This window comes from Enhydra lutris, unplaced genomic scaffold (genome assembly GCF_002288905.1).
Source record: "Enhydra lutris kenyoni isolate GAN:26980312 unplaced genomic scaffold, ASM228890v2 scaffoldscaffold25, whole genome shotgun sequence".
Taxonomy (NCBI): domain Eukaryota; kingdom Metazoa; phylum Chordata; class Mammalia; order Carnivora; family Mustelidae; genus Enhydra; species Enhydra lutris.
In genome coordinates, this window is record NW_019154109.1 from 6,192,334 (window position 1) to 6,211,861 (window position 19,528).

General features: G+C 41.9%; 1 protein-coding gene across 3 annotated transcripts in view; it reads right to left on the minus strand.

Annotated features, from left to right (window-relative positions):
• Positions 1 to 757: 757 nt before the first annotated feature.
• LOC111151124 (kelch like family member 12) overlaps positions 758 to 19,528 on the minus strand; it is a 30,508-nt gene continuing 11,737 nt past the window's right edge. For 2 of the 3 annotated variants that reach the window (XM_022508909.1, XM_022508911.1), the window contains exons 5-12: positions 15,926 to 16,075; positions 14,387 to 14,501; positions 6,007 to 6,113; positions 4,743 to 4,938; positions 3,658 to 3,816; positions 3,034 to 3,132; positions 2,484 to 2,670; positions 763 to 2,302 (exon numbers count right to left, since the gene is read on the minus strand). In XM_022508909.1, the coding sequence (XP_022364617.1) occupies positions 2,176 to 2,302; positions 2,484 to 2,670; positions 3,034 to 3,132; positions 3,658 to 3,816; positions 4,743 to 4,938; positions 6,007 to 6,113; positions 14,387 to 14,501; positions 15,926 to 16,075 (1,140 nt within the window). In that variant the 3' untranslated portion in view covers positions 763 to 2,175. Of the gene's footprint in view, positions 2,303 to 2,483; positions 2,671 to 3,033; positions 3,133 to 3,657; positions 3,817 to 4,742; positions 4,939 to 6,006; positions 6,114 to 14,386; positions 14,502 to 15,925; positions 16,076 to 19,528 lie in introns of all 3 variants that reach the window. The other variant, XM_022508912.1, reaches the window with a different exon arrangement.

Consider the following 19,528-nt stretch of genomic DNA (forward strand, 5'->3'; position numbering starts at 1 on the left):
ACAAGAAGAACCTCTAAATTAGGGGTACCTCTGTACATGCATGAGCAAAGCATGTAAGACTGGGAGGAGTGGAAAGAGAGCAAAGAGTTTCAGTTTCTGCAGAATATTTAGTTGTGGCTGCCATATATGAACTATTTGGGAATTTGGTCTGAAACTCACAAAAGTCAGCAGTAAAGATAGCCAGCAGTTCTTTTTACCCCCTCACTTCCCTGCCTCCCCTGGATCTCTTCCTGATAGGAGGAGTCACATGTTTCATAGCTGTGGTCTGATCAGCAGGCACAATCCATCTGCTGAGGAAAGGTTGGCAGGCTCCTTTAGAGAAAATAACTTCCTCTTTGGCTCCCCCTTCCCTTTTCTCTGGAAATATCAGGATTTTTTGCAGTGTTGCAGGGCAGGCCTTCCGGATAGCTGTTTACGTCACGTGACATAACTCTAAGCGAAGAGTGAATAAAATCCTAAAAGTCAAGAGGGTACGTACTAAATGAGCTCAAAACTGAGTCCTCTTTATTCTGTTTGGCTTTCAAGTAAACTCCAAGTATGAGAGGAGTCGGTACCTATGCCATTTTTGTATAAATATTTTACCCACAAGGGTAAAGGGGTAGGCTACCTCTTACCCATGTCTAACAGAGAAACACAGAAGAGCTAGTTGGCTAACACGTAAGGTGAACGGGAAGAAGAGAAAGGACATACAGCTGACCGCCTGCTCCCCCAATATCTGCAAGACAGTGCTGGTTAGCCATAAACTCTCTTACAGGCATTTGAGACAATTGATTTTTAATATTTTCTTAAAAAAATACAAAGGAAATGAACTCTTGAGGTCAATACAACTCAGGGAAAGAGGAAAAAATGGAATTTTGGAATAAAGGGAAAGTGCATCCTTGTTTAGGTTATCACATCCCCAACACTCCCAATACCCACAAAATCAAGAATTTCACTCCAAAACACAGGGGAGCCTTGCATGGTGGCTCAGAAATGGCAATACCAAGTACTGGAACTAACAGAAGGATTTTGGTTGTTCTTGATTATTCTGTCCTGGGATGAGTAAAATCCACTCTAAGGACAGGTGAGGGAACTTTCTAGTAGGAAAAGCACTCATTGTACCAAACACAGCAGTAAAAAAGCACTCCTCAGTAGGAGTGTGCCCTTAAAAGAAACGGGGCCGTAATCGGGCAGCTGCATTTGTAGGCCGCTGCACCCCACCCCATCCTCAAATAAATAGTAACGAAGTATAATAGCGTAGTAGTATTTGATTCAACACAGAAAGAGTGTCTCACCCACTCAGGGCAAACCATGCCATGGATAGGCGAGCCCTGGCAGGAAATGAGACGACTGTAAAATCACAGGTACTTCTAGTTTGTTCCCAGGCATAGCGAACTCCCACATTTATTCTGTTATCTGTTCACCCCAACATTTGTTCTCTCTTATTCTGTCAGTCTCCAGTGCCAAGATGCACACCATTCTAGTTCAGAAAGACCATGGGGAAATAAAAAGATCCTTCCAATAATACACCCTTGTAAGTCTTCCAGGTTATACTTCAGTGGTGTTCTAGGTTCATTCACATTCCATCAAATTCCATTGACTTCCCTTACTCTAAACCCAGTCCTGATATACCAACCCTGTCCCTTAAGGAAGTGCCAGGTCTCTCCCCAAGCCCCCCAGATTTTGACAGGCGGCTTTCCCCTTTGTTATTCTCCAGAATGGAATTGTGTTGTCCCTAGCTACTGTAGACTAGGAAAGATATTCTTGGAAAACAAGACTTGGGTTTTACCCAGCTTACTCAAGTTCGTATCCTTCCAATCATCTACACGCTGGATACTGCCCACATCTAGTAGGTCACACTCACCATCCTTCTCTGCAATACATGAGGCACAACAGATACAGATTCTCCTGAGCACACGAGAGTGCTCTTTACACCAGAAGGAGAGGTGATCTGGCCTCTCAGATCCATTCGGTGTGCACGGTCTTCCCTTGAGTGTCTGTTACCCACCCTCCTCAGGGACAACTACCAGCGCAAGGCGGAGTGTGTGTCAAGTAAGTACAATCATCACTGCGCTGGTGCTTGTAATCATCCTGTGCACACAGTGAGAAATAGATATTCTGGAAAGGATCCTTGACTCTCCCATAAACTGTCCCCCTTGGACTGGTCACTAGCTCTGGATGGTGCTCCAACAGTGGTCACTTCTCACGAAGAACACACACGCCAGCATCACAGCGCTGGGTTCCCATGGATGTCACTACTTCCCAGTTGTCGATGATAGGGTCATAGCACTCAATGCTACTCAGCAGGGAATTCCCATCATATCTGAGTGGGGAAGAAGCAAAAGAAGAAAATAAACTTTCTCTTCCTTTCCATACAGTCCTACATTAAAGGCTGTCACTGGAGAGGTCTCCCCCAACCTAAAGTCTGTCTTGATCCAAGGATTTGGATCGGATCATTTGGTCCTGGATGCATGACAACTTTAGTCTGGCTTCCAAATCCTTACCCTGCAATAGCATAAAGTCTCCCTCGAAGCACCGTGGCCCCTACATAGCATCGTGGAGTGGTCATACTAGTGACAGTTGTCCAGGAATCGGTGCGAATGTTGTATGCTTCCACAGAAGAAAGGTGGGCTGTACCATCAAATCCCCCTACCACATAAATATGGTCATTCAGCAGGGCTACTCCTGCACCTGGGGGAAAAAAAGGCATAGCAAGTGAATACTACTAACCTTAGGATCAGAATTCTAAAAACAAAACATGATCACTGATGGCTAGCTGAACTCTAAGGTAGTTGAGGGATGTGGACTAGGGCCAGACAGGCCTAGAATTATCTAGTTGTCTTTATTATCACTATCTAGTGATAATAAAGATAGTGATAAAAGATAGACAAAGAGGAGAACAGAACCTCACTCCTTTTACTTTAAGTGTACAGTGAAGAAAGAACTTTAACTCTGATTTGTTGATCCCCCATTTTTGACTGCAGCACCCCTGCAAAATGTAAAGATTTGTCAGCATGGTCTACTCTCCTTTCCCTTAGATATGACTGGTCTTACCAGAGCGTTTGGTGGCCATTGGTGTAACATTAGTCCAGTGTCCTGTGTGGGGATCATATTTCTCAACTGAATTTAAGATATTCAGGCCATCATATCCTCCTGAAAAAGCAGAGAGCGTTTCAGAAAGAATGGGAAATCCTCATGCCCATTCCCAGGCTGCCTTTCTCTTGGGTGTTTCAACTAGTTCTTTTAATTTCAGTTCTTAAGAGTTTCAATAATCTGGAGAGAAATCTGACGGTACCCTAATTTCTGCTTCCACAAAAAAGACAGTCCCAGCTAAGAGAAAAGATATGAGGATAGACTAGGATTTTAGTTGAAAAAGTCTATGAACTTTATTTTATTAAAAAGGGATCCACAGGGGCGCCTGGGTGGCTCAGTGGGTTGGGCCTCTGCCTTCGGCTCAGGTCATGATCTCAGGGTCCTGGGATCAAGCCCCGCATTGGGCTCTCTGCTCAGCAGGGAGCCTGCTTCCCTCTCTCCCTCTGCCAGCCTCTCTGCCTACTTGTGATCTGTCAAATAAAAAAAAAAAAAATCTTAAAAAAAAAAAAAAAAAAAAAAGGGATCCCCACCTAGAAGTTGCCACCCATTAAGTTCCCTCCCATTGCTGCCTCCCAGACTGAATACCTAGGCAGTAGATCACTCCGCTAGCCACAACCAGGCCGGCGCCCTCCCGGGCTGTCTGCATATCTCCTAGCATGCTCCACTGGTCAATGTTTGGGTCATATCGCTCCATACTGGTATGACGCCTGCTTCCGTCAAAGCCTCCGGACACATAGATCATATCTGCTCAGAATGAATGAATCACAGACTATTAGAAGATGAGAGATTTCTAATAACTCCTCTCTTTATAAATTCCCCACAAGTACTTCAAATGTTTGGGAACAAAAACAAAGTGTTTTTCATGGGTAAGTCAAGTCTTATAGATAAGGAAGGAAGACATCACAGTTAAGACATCTGAAAAGATGGGGTACCTGGGTGGCTCAGTCACTTGGGCACTGACTCTTGATTTTGGCTCAGGTCATGATCTCAGGAGGACTGTGGGATTGGGCCCCATGTCAGGGTCTGTGCTCAGCAGAGAGTCTGCTGGAGATCCTCTCCCTCTGCTCCTACCCCTACAACACCCCTGCTAGTATGTGCCTGCACTCTCTCTAAAATAATAAATCTTAAAAAAAAAAAAAAAAAAAAAAAAAAGACATCTAGGGGTACCTGGGCGCTTCAGTTGGTTAAGTGTCTAACTTTGGTTCAGGTCATGCTATCAGGGTCCTGGGATCAAGCCCTGAGATTGGGGGGGGGGTGGTCCCTGCTCAGCAGGGTGTCTGTTTCTCCCACTGCCCCTCTCTCCACTTGTGCGTGCACTCTCTCTCTCTCTCTAATAAATAAATAAAATCTAAGGGGGAAAAAAAAAAAGGACACCTACAAAGAATGGGGTCAGATGGAATCCTCAAAGACTGGCTCGAGTTTGCAAAAATACAACTAGGGCCAATTCTCCACTCAGCACATGGAACTTGATTTACCAACTCTGTTGTCAGTGCTGAAATATCCATTAATACTGAAAAGCTTTGGTAACATTACTATTTCCAAAAGCAAAAAGGAATATTTATCCTTACCAGTATCTTCCACATTTCACACTCCTGCCAGCTAACAGGAGAGGTATGAACACTGATCCAGCCACAACAAAATGGAAACAATGCCCTGCACACCAAGCATACCTCCTAGGGTGGTGGCTCCAGCGAGGCCTCGTCGGACATTCATAGGGGCTACGGAATACCAGACCCCATCCTCATCTGCTGTGTAGTCAAGGCATTCCACTGAACTGAGGCGAGAACGACCATCATAGCCACCAATTACATAGATCCGGTCATGTAGGGACACGGAGGCCACGTAACGTCTCTTACGAGTGATGCTCTATGGGTTTAGGAGAGAAGAGATACAGATCATTTTAGGCATGGCAAGTCTTAGACTTTACTTTTTGCTAACTTTCCTATTTTTATCTACATTCCTCTCCTTCACTTGTCACCATAAACCCTTTCTAAGACAGTGGTTCACCCTCATGTGGTCTCCACTGTCTACTGAATGAACACCCTCTTGCTTGTTATGATGCTTTTCAAGATGCAACCCTTCTGAACATCTGCCTCTTTCCAAGGTTTCCAAAAAGTTTAATGTCTTCCCATTATCCAGTATCTGATTCCTTTCTATTCTACTATCTATTCCAGGGCTAAAGAACTTTATATCCTTTATATCCTTCTATAAGGCAGAAAAGTATCCCCAAACTGCTGATCAAAGGGCCAGAGATCCTAAAAGTTAGGAGGGTAGATTAAAAGATTTCCATGTTTTGTGGGGTACCTGGGTGGCTCAGTCGGTTGAGCTCGTCTGATTCTTGATTTTGGCTCAGGTCATAATCTCAGGGTGGTGGGAACAAGCCCTGAGTTGGGCTCCTACTTCAGTAGGGAATCTGCTTTTTTCCTCCTCCTTTTCCCTCTGCCCCTGCCCTGACTTGACTCCTCTTGCTCTCAAATAAATAAATAATCTTAAAAATTTTTTTCCCATGTTTTCTCAGAATTATTGTTCATCCAGTACTAAAAGAGACATACTGAGGGAGAAACATACAAAGACTTCAAGTAAACACTAGCTCAATGTAATATAATTTAACACTGAGTTCAGTTTAACAGAGCATGATAATAGAGCATGCTGGGAGTTACACAGACAGCTCAGGAAGGTGCCCCAACAGTGGTAGGCCAGGAAAGTTTAATTTGACACAGGGCCTTTGATAGTTCTGAACTCTGATCTTCTACCTAAATGGTCTGTAACTACTGACAGATTGATCTAGAACCCACTATGCGTATGACGCCATTGTGAAGAGCATCATGCGGTTACTAGGCTTTGCTACCTGCAGGGCTGGATTAGTTAGGATCTAGAGTCAGCGACTGAGGACATTTAAACTCTTTTCCCATGACTGGTTCCCCCACTGCTCACTGGCAAAAAGCTCCACTCCTGAGTCTTGGGGTCATATTTCTCTACCACATCGATGGGAGACTGCTGGCTTCCAAAGCCCCCGACCACCAGAAGCACTTCATTGGCTCCTGAGGACAAAGAGAGAAAAAGGTTACTTTACCATCCCAGGGGAAACATAAGTAGAAACAGTTGTAAGATTTTGTCTTATGTGGCACAGAGAACAATCTGACAAAGGACCTTCATCATAAGGCTGCCTAATAGGAAACTACTTCCTTCCGAGGCACTAGCTCTTGAGGACCTGGATCTCTGAAATTAAAATTTTAAGACAACATCACAACTCTGAAGGCAAACTTGAACACATTCCAACCTATCTAGATGACTCTGGTTGACATAATAAGTGAGGTTCTCAGTGCAGGTAGGGGGCTAAAGGGGGCTTCCCTTCTCAGCCTGTAAAACTCAAAATGGGAGTTTTTGGTAATGGGGAAAGAACATTCTCCTAAAGTAGTCTCAAGAAAGTTAGAAGTTATGGTTTAAGAACCAAGTGATAGGGACGCCTGGGTGGCTCAGTTGGTTAAGTGGCTGCCTTCGGCTCAGGTCATGATCCCAGGGTCCTGGGATCGAGTCCCGCGTCAGGCTCCTTGCTCCGCAGGGAGCCTGCTTCTCCCTCTACCACTCTGTCTGCCTGTGCTCACTCTCTCTCTCTCTCTCTGACAAATAAATAAATAAAATCTTAAAAAAAAAAAAAACAAAACAAAACCAAGTGATAGATTTTTAAAACTCTCTTTCCATGAGTTTTTTCCAATTTAGCCAACTTTATGATCATGTTCCCTGCCCATTCATCACAATTGCCAGGTAGTCATAACAGCAGGCTTTTAAAGAGACTCTTTTTTTTCCTATTATTTTCCCAAAGAAGGTATTTTGGTGGCCTTTGTATCTTCCCCTCTTCCTTAAAGCCTTCTTGTGATATCTCCTCCTTTACCTCTTCAAAGAGCAAAGTCTTTTGAGAAAATCCTCTGTACATGTGCTCTACTAGAGCTCATGGAAAGAATCAAGCATTTTGTAAATTCAATTACTAGAAGGGCACTGAGGAAACCAAAGTGATCTTATAAGTAACTAGACTTGAAAGAGCAAATGGAGTACCTTTAAAAAACACAGATGAAGGGGCACCTGGGATCAAGCCCCACATCGGGCTCTCTGCTCAGCAGGGAGCCTGCTTCCTCCTCTCTCTCTGCCTGCCTTGCTGCCTACTTGTGATCTCTGTCCGTCAAATAAATAAATAAAATCTTAAAAGAAAACCAAACCACAGACGCACCCCAATGAATAATGGCTCTGACAATTATTATCAAAAGCTACTAAAATCATTAAGGAAAAGCAAAAATACTACTTCATAATGCTCCATAGGAAGTACACCACCATCACCAATGAAGTATTCTTGCTAAAAAAAAAAATGAACCCAAATCTTGAAACTTACCTACTAGTCTAACCACTAGTTTATAGGCAATTCAGGGGACAGAACATACTAAATGACACTACATGGATGCAATCAGCAAGACTGAGAATGTGGGAAATTCTACAAGTCAAACAGCTTGGTTTCTTCAACAAATAAACTGCAAGGAAATACCAGAGTAGGATGGAAAAACCAATGGATTAAAAGAGCCTAAAGAGAGGGGCGCCTGGGTGGCTCAGTGGGTTAGAACCTCTGCCTTCCACTCAGGTTATGATCCCAGGGTGCTGGGATCGAGCCCTGCATCGAGCCCTGCACTGAGCCCCGCATGGGGCTCTCTGCTCAGCAGGGAGCCTGCTTTCCTTCTCTCTCTCTCTGCCTGCCTCTCTGTCTACTTGGGATCTCTGTCAAATAATAAAATCCTTACAAAAAATAAATAAATAAAAGAGCTCAATGCAACATGTGGACCTTGTCTGGATCACAAGTGGGGCAACATAAGTGTTCAAAAACAAAACTGGGGGAATATGAACATGTCCTTGATATCTGATGAAAATAAACTGGTTGTGGGTTTTCTTTTTTTAAAGACTTTATTTATTAGAGAGAACACGGCAGGGGGAGCAACAGGCAGAGGGAGAAGCAGGCTCCTTGCTGAGGAGGGAGCCCGATGTGGGACTCCCACCCTGAGATCATGACGGCCAACCATCTGACCCACCCAGGTGCCTCTGGTTGTGCGTTTCCTTTGAAGAGTGAGAATGGCATTTTAAACATATTTTTAAAAAGCCCTTTATCTTTCAGAGATACATATGAAAGCATAATATATATGGGTAGAATTATATCCTGAGATTTGCTTCTAAATTGGCCATGAGTTGCTAATTATTGAAAATGGATGATGGGTATGGGGAATCTTTATATTATTCTGTTTCTGTGTATGTTTGAAATTTTTCCTAATAACTCACACATAAACCCTTAAGTTTAACCTCATTAAAGAGAGCATCTGTCTTGTGTACTTGCCAAATAAAATAAGTAGATCCTTTTCCAAGGTGAGCCAGTAAGCAGGTCTCAGGAGTCAGTTCCTTTTAGAAAAGCAAAGCATTTGAACAAAGGTCCTTTCATATTATGCTTATTTGTGCATAGAATTCCTTCAAGCTGGGAGAAGCCAGAACCACAAAGTATTTGCTTCTTCCTTGGTAGCATTATTCCCCTATTTGTCCCTTTCTTTTTTTTTTTCTTTTTTTCTTTTTAAAGATTTTACTTATTTATTTGACAGGGAGAGAGATCACAAGTAGGCAGAGAGGCAGGCAGAGAGTCAGGAGGAAGCAGGCTCCCTGCTGAGCAGAGAGCCCGATGCAGGGGCTCAATCCAAGGACCCTGAGATCATGACCTGAGCTGAAGGCAGAGGCTTAACCCACTGAGCCAACCAGGCGCCCCTATTTGTCCCTTTCTTAAGGCACCTTTTCTCTCCCTTTGATTTGAACAGAGGTAATAAAGCAATCCTTCTATCCAAACATATTTCCCCTTATAGAAAAATATGATGCTAGGGACACCTGGGTGGCTCAGTTCATTATGTGTGAGACTCTTGATTTTGGCTCAGGTCATGGTCTCAGGGTTGTGAGATCAAGCCCTTTGTCAGGCTCCATGCTGGGTGTGGGGCATGCATAAGATTCTTTCTTTCCCTCTGCACAGCCCCCCACCCCCAGCCAAAATAAGAAAACAGTAATAAAAAATCTAAATCTTTTTAAAAATAGTGATGCTAGTGAATGATACCGGTATGACTAAGACAATGAAAATACTCCACAACTGAGAGTTTTTTCTATGCTTTGTACATTTAAAAAATTTCCACTGATTTTCAGCTTTAATTCCTGCTGCTTTATGTAATTACCAGAAACAAAAAATGGCAACAACAACAACAAAAAACCTAGGGAAAAAACCATTCTTTCTTGATAATCTGATTTCACTCAGGCAGATTTTGAGGGATGGGGACATAAAAACACATAGGAAATATTCAGATTATGCTACAAAACCCAGAGAACTGACAACACTTCCTCTTATTTCAAAGTTTCTCAATAAGCATTCTGATAGTAACTATATTTCTACAGTGGAACATGGACAAAGGTGTCAGTGTGAGTTACTCAGTTATTTTATGGTTCTAAATGCCTGGCACCCTAGATCATTGGTTCCAGAACTTCTTTGCCACAAAGCACTCTTTTCATTATTTTTCCAAGATAGACCTCATGTTCTAAAAGATGATCTACCAAGATGTATTAGCAAGCTAACTTCCCTATTACTGCCAGAGTTACATCTAAGTGCCAACGTAAGTATGAGAACACCAGTGTTTTCACAACGAACAGATATAATTTTAGTCAGTTCTGAGGTCTTTATTTAGTGTAGTAGCTTTGTCTAGCACAAAAGCCATTTTCTTTTAGAAAATTTGAGAAATAATTCGAGGATTAGTATATTCTCATCTTTACTTGCCTACTAACCCCCCATTGGTTAAAAAGATTTAGAAATCATTTCTTGTGATGATATTTATTTATTTGACAGAGAGAGAGAGATAGAGAGATCACAAGTAGGCAGAGAGGCAGGCAGAGAGGAGGAAGCAGGCTCCCTGCTGAGCAGAGAGCCTGATGTGGGGCTCGATCCCAGGACCCCGAGATCACAACCCAAGCCGAAGGCAGAGGCTTAACCCACTGAGCCACCCAGGCGCCCCCATTTCTTGTGATTATAAACGTAAGTAAAATACATGCTCACTGGTAAAAGAACTTAGAAAATAGAGACAAGTATTATGAAAAATGTTTACCCGTAATTCCACAACATGAAGACACACCAAAATTTAAGAGATTATTCCCTTCCAGCCTTGTTTTTAAATATTTATATAGAATAACTGGGACATTTATTGTATCCTAGTTTTTAAATTATTTTTTATGATTTTATTTTATAATTACATCTTTTTTTTTTTTTAAGATTTTATTTATTTGTCAGAGAGAGAGAGGGAGAGAGAGCGAGCACAGGCAGACAGAATGGCAGGTAGAGGCAGAGGGAGAAGCAGGCTCCCTGCCGAGCAAGGAGCCTGATGTGGGACTCAATCCCAGGATGCTGGGATCATGACCTGAGCCAAAGGCAGCTGCTTAACCAACTGAGCCACCCAGGTGTCCCTATTTTAAGTAATCTCTACATCCACAACGTGTGGCTTGAACTCATGACCCTGAGATCAAGAGCTGCACGCTTCACCAACTGAGCCAGCCAGGCAACCCCCTCCAGCTGCTTATATATGTATTTTTAAAAATTTTATTTATTTTACAGATCACAAGTAGGCAGAGAGAGAGAGGAGGAAACAGGCTCCCCACTGAGCAGAGAGCCCGATGCGGGGCTCGATCCCAGGACCCTGGGATCATGAACTGAGCCGAAGGCAGAGGCTTTACCCGACTGAGCCACCCAAGCGCCCCTCCAGCTGTTTATATTTAATTTCCTGAAGATATTAACAAAAATCTTTTAATACATAATTTTACTATTCTTAGGCATTTCAGGTGTTTGTAATTTGGGACTATAAATAATCACATATAGTCCTGTAATAAATATGCTTGAATATGAAATCCCAGTTATTTTCTTAGGACAGAAATGGGAGGGTTGCTGGAGTGAAGAACGAGAACTTAAAAAAAACTTCTAATATACATTATAAGAGGAGCGCCTGGGTTTCTCAGTCGGGTAAGTGTCTGCCTTCTGCTCAGATCACGATCTCAGAGTCCAAGATTGGGAGTCCTGAGATGGGCTCCCTGCTCGGCATGGAGTTTGCCTCTCCATCTGCCCCCACCACACACCGCCCCCCCGACCTTGCTGGCACGTGTGCTTGCTCTTTCTCTCTCTCAAATAAATAAAATCTTTCAAAGAATATATGTATATTCTAAGAATACTTTCTGAGGTTTAAACCAATTTATATTGCCACCAACAATATAAGGTTGCCAATTCATTCTACTCTCTGTAGCTAGACAGTTTTCTAATCTCTGATGCTTTGGTAGACAAAAACAAAAAATTGTAGTTATTGTTTTAATTCTTACCTTATTACTAATAAGACTCTATAAGTAATTAGGTTGAATTTCCCCCCTCATATTTAGTAGTCAATTGTACTCCCTCCTCTGTGAACTATACGTTCAAGTCTTTAGTATTTCTCTCATGTATTTTTACTATGAGCTCTTTATATATATATGTATGTATATATACCTTTATAGATATATATCTTTATATATAATATATATTATATACAAATAAATAACTCTTTTCCATGGTTGTAGAAAATCTACCTAATTTGTCTTATAATGTTGTGCATGATTTTTATTTAGTCAAATACACTGACCTGTTCCTTTGTGATTTCTTCTATTGCTTTGTGCCTAGGAAGTCTTTCTCTCCTGGGTGAACTCCTAAGTGTTTCAATGTCTTCAGACTCTAAGCTGGGGACACTACTTTAACAAGCTAGTGAAAGGAATAATGAGAAGGAACCCTGTTTGTTCTCTGCCAATGAATGGCGGGGTGGGAGGACAGGGGACTGGACTTGTTAAGTTAGATTTCTCTGTATCATGAAGAAAGTATGTCTAAAACACCTGACGAAAACAGTATGAAAAAAGCACATTAGTAAAACTGAGGCATCTTGACAGTGCCACTGTTATTACTGGGTGGTGGGGGTGGGGGAAGGAGTGTGTGTGGGCTGTGGTGTGCTGTTAGAGGACTACAGCAGACGGCTTGCAGGATTGCTAACATCACAGGGTTCAGAGACTACATTTCCACATGTATTGATTTTTAGCTCAGAAAAGGAGACGGTGACAAATCAGCAATTGCAATTTCCACTGTACCTTCTGTAAAAGAATAATGGGTAAAAGGTAAATGACTAAGACAAAATCCCCACCCATTATCTGGCATGCAATTTTTATGTAGCTGTAAATTTAATTTCCTTATGTGTATGCAGAAGAATCATTATCCTGGTAGCTGGTTTAGCAATCTCTGTGAAGAGAGATGAGTAAAAGACATGATGGTAGGAACAAATTTAGTTTTAAGGAACTGACAAGGAGATGCTAAAATAAGAATCTAGTTGGAGAAAGCTCCAGAATTTCTTTTCTGGAACTTCTGAAAAATAACCTCACAACTCTAAGGGCACGTAGAATCATATACTAATCTCTCAAGATCTTCTCTGTATTTCTAACATTTCTACACTGAAATACATCGACGTACAGTGCTTATGCCGTTAAAAAATTATAGGAGACAAATCATCATTCTACTTAAAGCAATAAGTAAAGCTTAATTATCAATTAACAACTTCATATATATGAGGCCACAGTTAGGTAAGAGAAAAAGTAGACAAGAACAAAAACAAAACACCCCATAGATCATTTATAATCTACAATAGTGGAATAGGAAGGATAGGAACCGGAAGTGAGGTAATACCTAAGTACTTACTTAACGTGTCAGCTACAATGTCAGGCATCTTACATATACTATCATACTTAACCTCCACAACAACCCACTGAATGAAGACATTAGAATCCTCATTTTAGACTTTTTTTTTTTTAAACATTTTATTTATTTATTTGACAGAAAGAGAGATCATAAGTAGGCAGGCAGAGATAGAGGGGGAAGCAGGCTCCCTGCTGAGCAGAGAGCCTGATGCAGGGCTTGATCCCAGGACCCTGAGATCACGACCTGAGCTAAAGGCAGAGGCTTAACCCACTGAGCCACCCAGGTACCCCAGTATCCTCATTTTAGAGGCAAAAGCACAGGTTCAGATAAATTGATACCTTACCTAAGGTCACACAACCATCATTGGTGGAGTTGTGATTTGAACCTAAGTCTCTTTGCTAAAGTAAGAGCTAATGTATACAGTACTTTTCATGTGCCAAGAACGGTCCTAAGCCTTTTAAATAAATTACTTCATTTACTCTTCCTAACAAACTTGGAGATAAGAACTGTGATGATTCCCACTTTACAGAAGAGGCAACTGAAGCACAGAGAGGAAGTCTCCTGCCAAAGTTAATATACCTAGTAAGTAGTAAGCTGGGATCTGCACCCACACAGTCTGGCTCCAGAGTCAAGGCTCTGAACGACTGCATGTCACCACCAAAACCCCGGAACTTTCCACTGTGCCGCACTCCCATACTTGTACACTTCTTTTCCTTCCTCTTCTCATTCCAGAATGTGAAACTACTACGTGGCATTTGAAATAATTTCTAATCCAGAAAACTCCAAAAATAGTGAAAATAAGGGGCACCTGGGTGGCTCAGTGCGTTAAGCCCCTGCCTTCGGCTCCCGTCATGATCCCAGGGTCCTGGGATCCAGCCCCGCATCAGGCTCTCTGCTCAGCGGGGAGCCTGCTTCCCTTCCTCTCTCTCTCTCTGCTTGCCCCTCTGCCTACTTGTGATCTCTGTCAAATAAATAAATAAAATCTTAAAAAAAAAATAAGTGAAATAAAATTTTATCTTTTTTAAAAAGAAATATTTTATTTATTTCACAGAGAGAGGGGGTGGGAAACAAGCAGAGGGAGTGGCAGGCAGAGGGAGAGGGAGAAGCAGGCTCTCCACTGAGCAGAGAGCCTGATATGCGGCTCGATCCTAGGACCTGGGATCAGGACCTGGGCTGAAGGCAGACCCTTAAGCTAGTGAGCCACCCAGGCACCCCAGTGAAATAAAATTATAACTTATACTATCTAATACTTGACAATTTAGAAAGTATTGTTACATACTCTATTCCATTTAATCCTTTAAACAGTTATGTGAAATAGATAGGGAAGTATCCTTGGTTTGTAGGAGAGCTCAGGGTGGTAAAGTGACTTGTCCAAGATGACACCATCACTAAAAGATTAAAAACAGGTCTGACCCAGGTCTTTGTACTTCTTACTGAATGTTTTCAACTACATCATGCCACCAATAGGTGTTGAGAAATATCCCTTCCTCCTGCCATCTTAAGATGCTAGCTTACCTAGACGAGCCCTTGTCCTGGGTCCCTGCATCTGACTTCGCAGTTCAGGCCTCAGATGAAACTTCTTTGCTTCATCAACTAGATCCCTGCACTGCAAACTACAGCGGATGAAAGGCTGAAACACAGCAGACAGTACAGTGACCCCCAGGGGCCACGTCTTTAATATACAAGTATAAATGGCACACATAGGAAGTAACTTCTTGATACAGAAAACCAGTTCCAAAAGGGCTGCTGGTAATAACTATGCAGTGGGCTTCCACAAATTAAGAGAACAATTTTTTAATAGACAATATATTATTACATGGTTCAAAAATCAAATGACGTAAAAAGATGTATTGAGAAGTATTCTCTCTCTGCCTTAGCAGTAGGCATTAACTCTTTTTATTAGTTTGTTTGTACATCCTTCCAGCGATTACACAAATATGAGTAGGAAATAGCTAATAAGAATCTTAAGTGAAAACCGAAAGGCCTCTGTTAATTCCTGGGATGGTAGGAAGAAGTAAATTTTGCCTGAAATAATTTCCCCAAGGTTCATAGCACCGTCACAATGCCTATGTCTCCTGACGGAGCTCTGTACTGGGCAGCTCTCCTTTACATCCCCAGATTCACTCCACATCCTTCCCCACTCCGCTGGCTGGCTTAGAAGGCTGGCCTACACGAAGAATGTCGTAGGGTCCCTAGGCCCTCTGGCTTCTGGCTGGGCTGAGCCAAGGAGGAGCTCTAGAAGAGCTCAGAGGGAGAAGGGGAGTGAGGCCAGGCTCCCTCACTGGGGGATGAGCAGTGAATTGAATTTGGGATTTCAGTCTCCTGAGTTGGACTCAAGAGTCTGCACTATGAACCACAATGTAAAGAACAGAGTGATGGCTGTATGAGTTGTTAGAAATTACAAATATGAGAAAAAGTTTGACATGTGACACTAATCAGCCTGCAACTTTTCTAATGTGACCTGGAAAACTGTGTATGTAGTTAATTCCTTAAAAGGTCTGGGGCTGGGCCAGGAGGAAGAACACATTCACCGACCTGGTCTTTATTTATATGTTAAACGGCAGTATTTGCCCACAATATGGTCTAGGTAAATCGGTGATACATATGGTAAAAATTATGAAAACCTACCACACAGGAAGAACTTGGGCCAGAAAGACACTTTTATAAATAAACACAGTATAACCCAAATTGGTACTAAAAATACATCGAACTACTTTCATGTTGCCATCAGGAGGAGTCAAAAATAGACTTGATAATCAAAGCATCTTTTTCAGGGCAATTTGGAACTACTTATGTTGAATGGGGAAGGGGACATTTATCACCTCATGTTGCTTATGTAAAACACATAGGGACATATAAAAAATCAAACCATAGGTTTCCATCCCCAGAAGGCTGACTTGCCAAGCAATTGTCTAGAGACTAGTACCTAGGGCCACCCTCTGCAGCACTCCTAGACAGCTAGCTAATGTAGGCTCATAACCAATTTTGAGTACACAATACTAAGTTGCAAGAGATATTCAAGGCTTTGGACCCTGTGTGTCTTGTGTGCCTTACCTCAGCATCTATTACGTCTGTGATGTACCTGGGGGTCAGCAGGGGCATCCGGACGTACTGCAGCAGGTCAGGCAAGGATTCTTCTCGCTCCTTCTTGGCATGCTTCACCCAGTTGATGACAGCTTCAAAGACGGGCTCTTCAGAATCCACCTAAAAGTGTGTAATTACACAGCATGGAACTCTGTTTTTCCAATTACCTCAGAAAGCAACCGTGCTTTCTCCTTCCTGTTCCCCATGCTCTCCCACCTTTATTTCTTCTCTTCCAGAAATTGCTAAGCACTTGGGAAAACAACACTTGTCCCACACGACTCACTAAGACCAATTAAAGAGCTGCAGTCAAACTGGATAAAAAAAAATCTGAGATAGGGCCTAATAAACCATCAGTCAAAAGTTGGCTTTTACTTCAGAAGTTTTTCCATTCCTGAATTTTTTTTTCTGGTCATTTCTGAAACTTTACAAGGGGAGGAGGAATCTGTTGCCCTATTCAAAAGTGGTTTTTTTTTTTTTTTTTTTGGGTTGTTTTTTAAAGTATGCTCTTTGCTCAATGTGGGGCATGAACTCACAACGCTGAGATCAAGAGATGCATGCTCTACTGACTGAAGCAGCCAGGTGCCCCCAAAATCAGCTCTTAAGATAATTTGTGTTCAGTAAGTGTTGTCTGAGGACTTCCAGGATTGCTCCCCAACTCTTCCATCCAAGCTGATGAGGCAGGAACTTCTCTTCCGTCATTACGCTACAATGCTGCAGTTTCCTAAGAAGTGTCCATTAGCATCTGAACAATTCCTATTTAGCAGGCACTGTGCTTGGAGATGATAAACATAATTAATCATTTGGGGAGTGTATCTGTTCTGAGGTACCTTTCAGAATGTGACAGTGCCTAGATAAAGACATCATTCTGTGAACTTTTCCCAAGAACTAAAAATAGAGAAAATGTCTCAGAATATTCATTCATTGGCTTTACCAAACACCTACTAAGTGCCAGCCACAGGGCTGGAAGCTGGTTATACACTGGTAACAAATCAGACATGAACTTTGTTTTTATGCAGGAAGAGAATGCAAAAATGAACAATCCCACTTTGTCATTATATACCATGCAGGAAAAGTACAGGGGCTAAGAGACAGAATAACATGAGGTTTCCTAATTCAGACTGATGGGTCAGAAAAGGCCTCCCTGTAGAAGAAATACATTTCAATCTGATGGCTGGGTAGCAGTTAGCCAGGAAGAGTGAGAGAGGACTCCAAGGCAAAGAGAAGAGCATAGCAAAAAACCTCGAGCTGTACTGCCCAACACGGTAGTCACTAGCCACGTATGGCTATTTATAGTTACATTAATTAAAATTAAGTTAAGTTAAAAACTCAGCTTCTCAGTCAACTAGCCACATTTCAAGTGCTCAGCAGCCACATGTGGCTACGGATTAGCAAACCAGACGGCACAACTATTGATCCTCTCCGTCTTCACATCAGTGTCTACTGGACAGCACTGTCCTAGAGCAAAAACAGACAGACTATAGGCTGGTGTAGTAGAATGAATGAGGCAGGGGAAGAATGGTAAAAGATCAAGCTGGAGAGGTAGCCAAGGGATAGTTCAGAGAGAGCATTAGAAGACTGGAATTTACTCTAACAGCAATGGGAAACCACTAAAAGGTTTCAACCAAGCTTGTGATATGATCATATTGATGTTTGCAGATTACCCTGACTACCATGGGTAGAACAGTTTAGAAGGGCCAAGAGCTGGGATACCAATTAGAGGCTCCTCTGGTACATTAGGCAAAAGGTGATGGGTGCTTTGGGGTGCCTGAGTGGGGTGCCTTGGTGATGGGTGCTTTGGGGTGCCTTTGGCTTAGGTCATGATCCCCAGAGTCCTGGGATCAGGCCCTGCGTCAGACTCCCTGATCAGTGGGGAGTCTGCTTCTCCCTTTCTTTCTGCCACTCCCTCTGCTTGTGCTCTCTTTCTGTTAAATAAATGAATAAGATCTTAAAAAAAAAAAAAAAAAGGCAACAGGTGCTTAGACTATGGCAGTGGTGAGAGAAATTTATGCACCAAATCTATGGGAGGTCAAACTAACCCAGCCGCCTGATGCATTAGATAGAGACCTGTGCAGAAGGCGGTCCACAATTAAAAGTCTTTTTTTAAAGACAAGAAGGACAAGCTAATAGTTGTAAATAGCTACATGCTAGGCTCTGATATAGTCTAGGTTTAAATGAGATTTATCAATTTATAAAGGGGTTTTCCAATCCTAAGCAGATATCCTTGATCTCACTGAAGACGGAATAAACTAGTATTGGAAAAGAAACAACTAAACTGGGAGGGAAAAAAAAACCCTGCATTAATACCTCACTACGGAGAAAAATTTCCCCATCACAAATTTTCACAGGGAACTATTTTATGTATTGGATACTGATATTTAATGATCAGAATGGCCCTATGCACTAAGCACGATTACTATCTATGGCAGAGGAAACTGAAGATTAGTGGTTAGGTTAACATGTGTCACACAGCCAAAATAAACCCCAGGATGATTCTAAAGCCCATGTCGTTTTAACCAGTACAATATACTGTTTCCCATTGCGTTAAATACTGTCATTTTATATAATTAAGAGGAAGTATTAGCTGGGGAGTAAAACATCTGGTTCCTCTTTCTGGCTGGTATATGGAAGAGAAAAAATGTGCCATTTGCTGTCTTTTCAGAAAAAGAGACAGTCCTGACAGAGGCTGACGGAAGACTATACAAAAGAGTTCTCCGACTCTTTTTGTCGCAGTTTCTGAATAAAAGTTAGTCTTTTCCTATACCTGTTCCATTTAATTTTATTCCAAAGTTTATATAGTTCTAGAACAAATGATTGCTGTGACTGCTTGCTGATTTGGTCAATGAGAAACTAACTAGGCAACCTGCTCATAGTTTCTTGGAACAGAACAATCTGGAGCCAGATTGCCCAGATATGAGGACTGGTTCTACCACTTATTAGCTCTTGTATGATGGGTACCCTTGAAGCCTCAGTTTCTTCCTCTGAAAATTGGAGACACTTTTGGAACTACATTAGATAAGATATACCATATTAATGGTATATATATTAATATGGTATATACCATATTATTACCAATAATACCAAGAATGGTACCGTTAAAATGAAAAGTTCAGAGTACAGGGATTTTTATCTTTTTTGTCCACAATCAGATCGCAGGCACCTGGAACTGTTCTGGATACACCGCAAGTACCCAACATATATTTAATAAAGGAACCAATAGTAAATGCTCAGTAAGTTTTAGCTCTTTTACTATTATGCGGAGTAAAACTTCAAGTCTATGGTACTCATCCTATGTACTGTATTTTCTCATGTATGGATAAATCAAGAAAAATCAAGATATTCTAGCAAGTTATCAGTTTCCCAAGTCTGAAGAATGTGCCATTTGTCTATACCTGGCATTTCAGTGCATGGACACAATGTCCTACCATAACAAGAATGAGAACAAAACCTTAGAAATATTTGGCTCAGTAACATTTCTAACAGCAGCTTCTCTGGACTAATATGACACCGTGTCGAACTGTAATATGATTCCTCTTTAGTTGGGAACAATGTCACCTAAGTGCCCTAATCAATTTT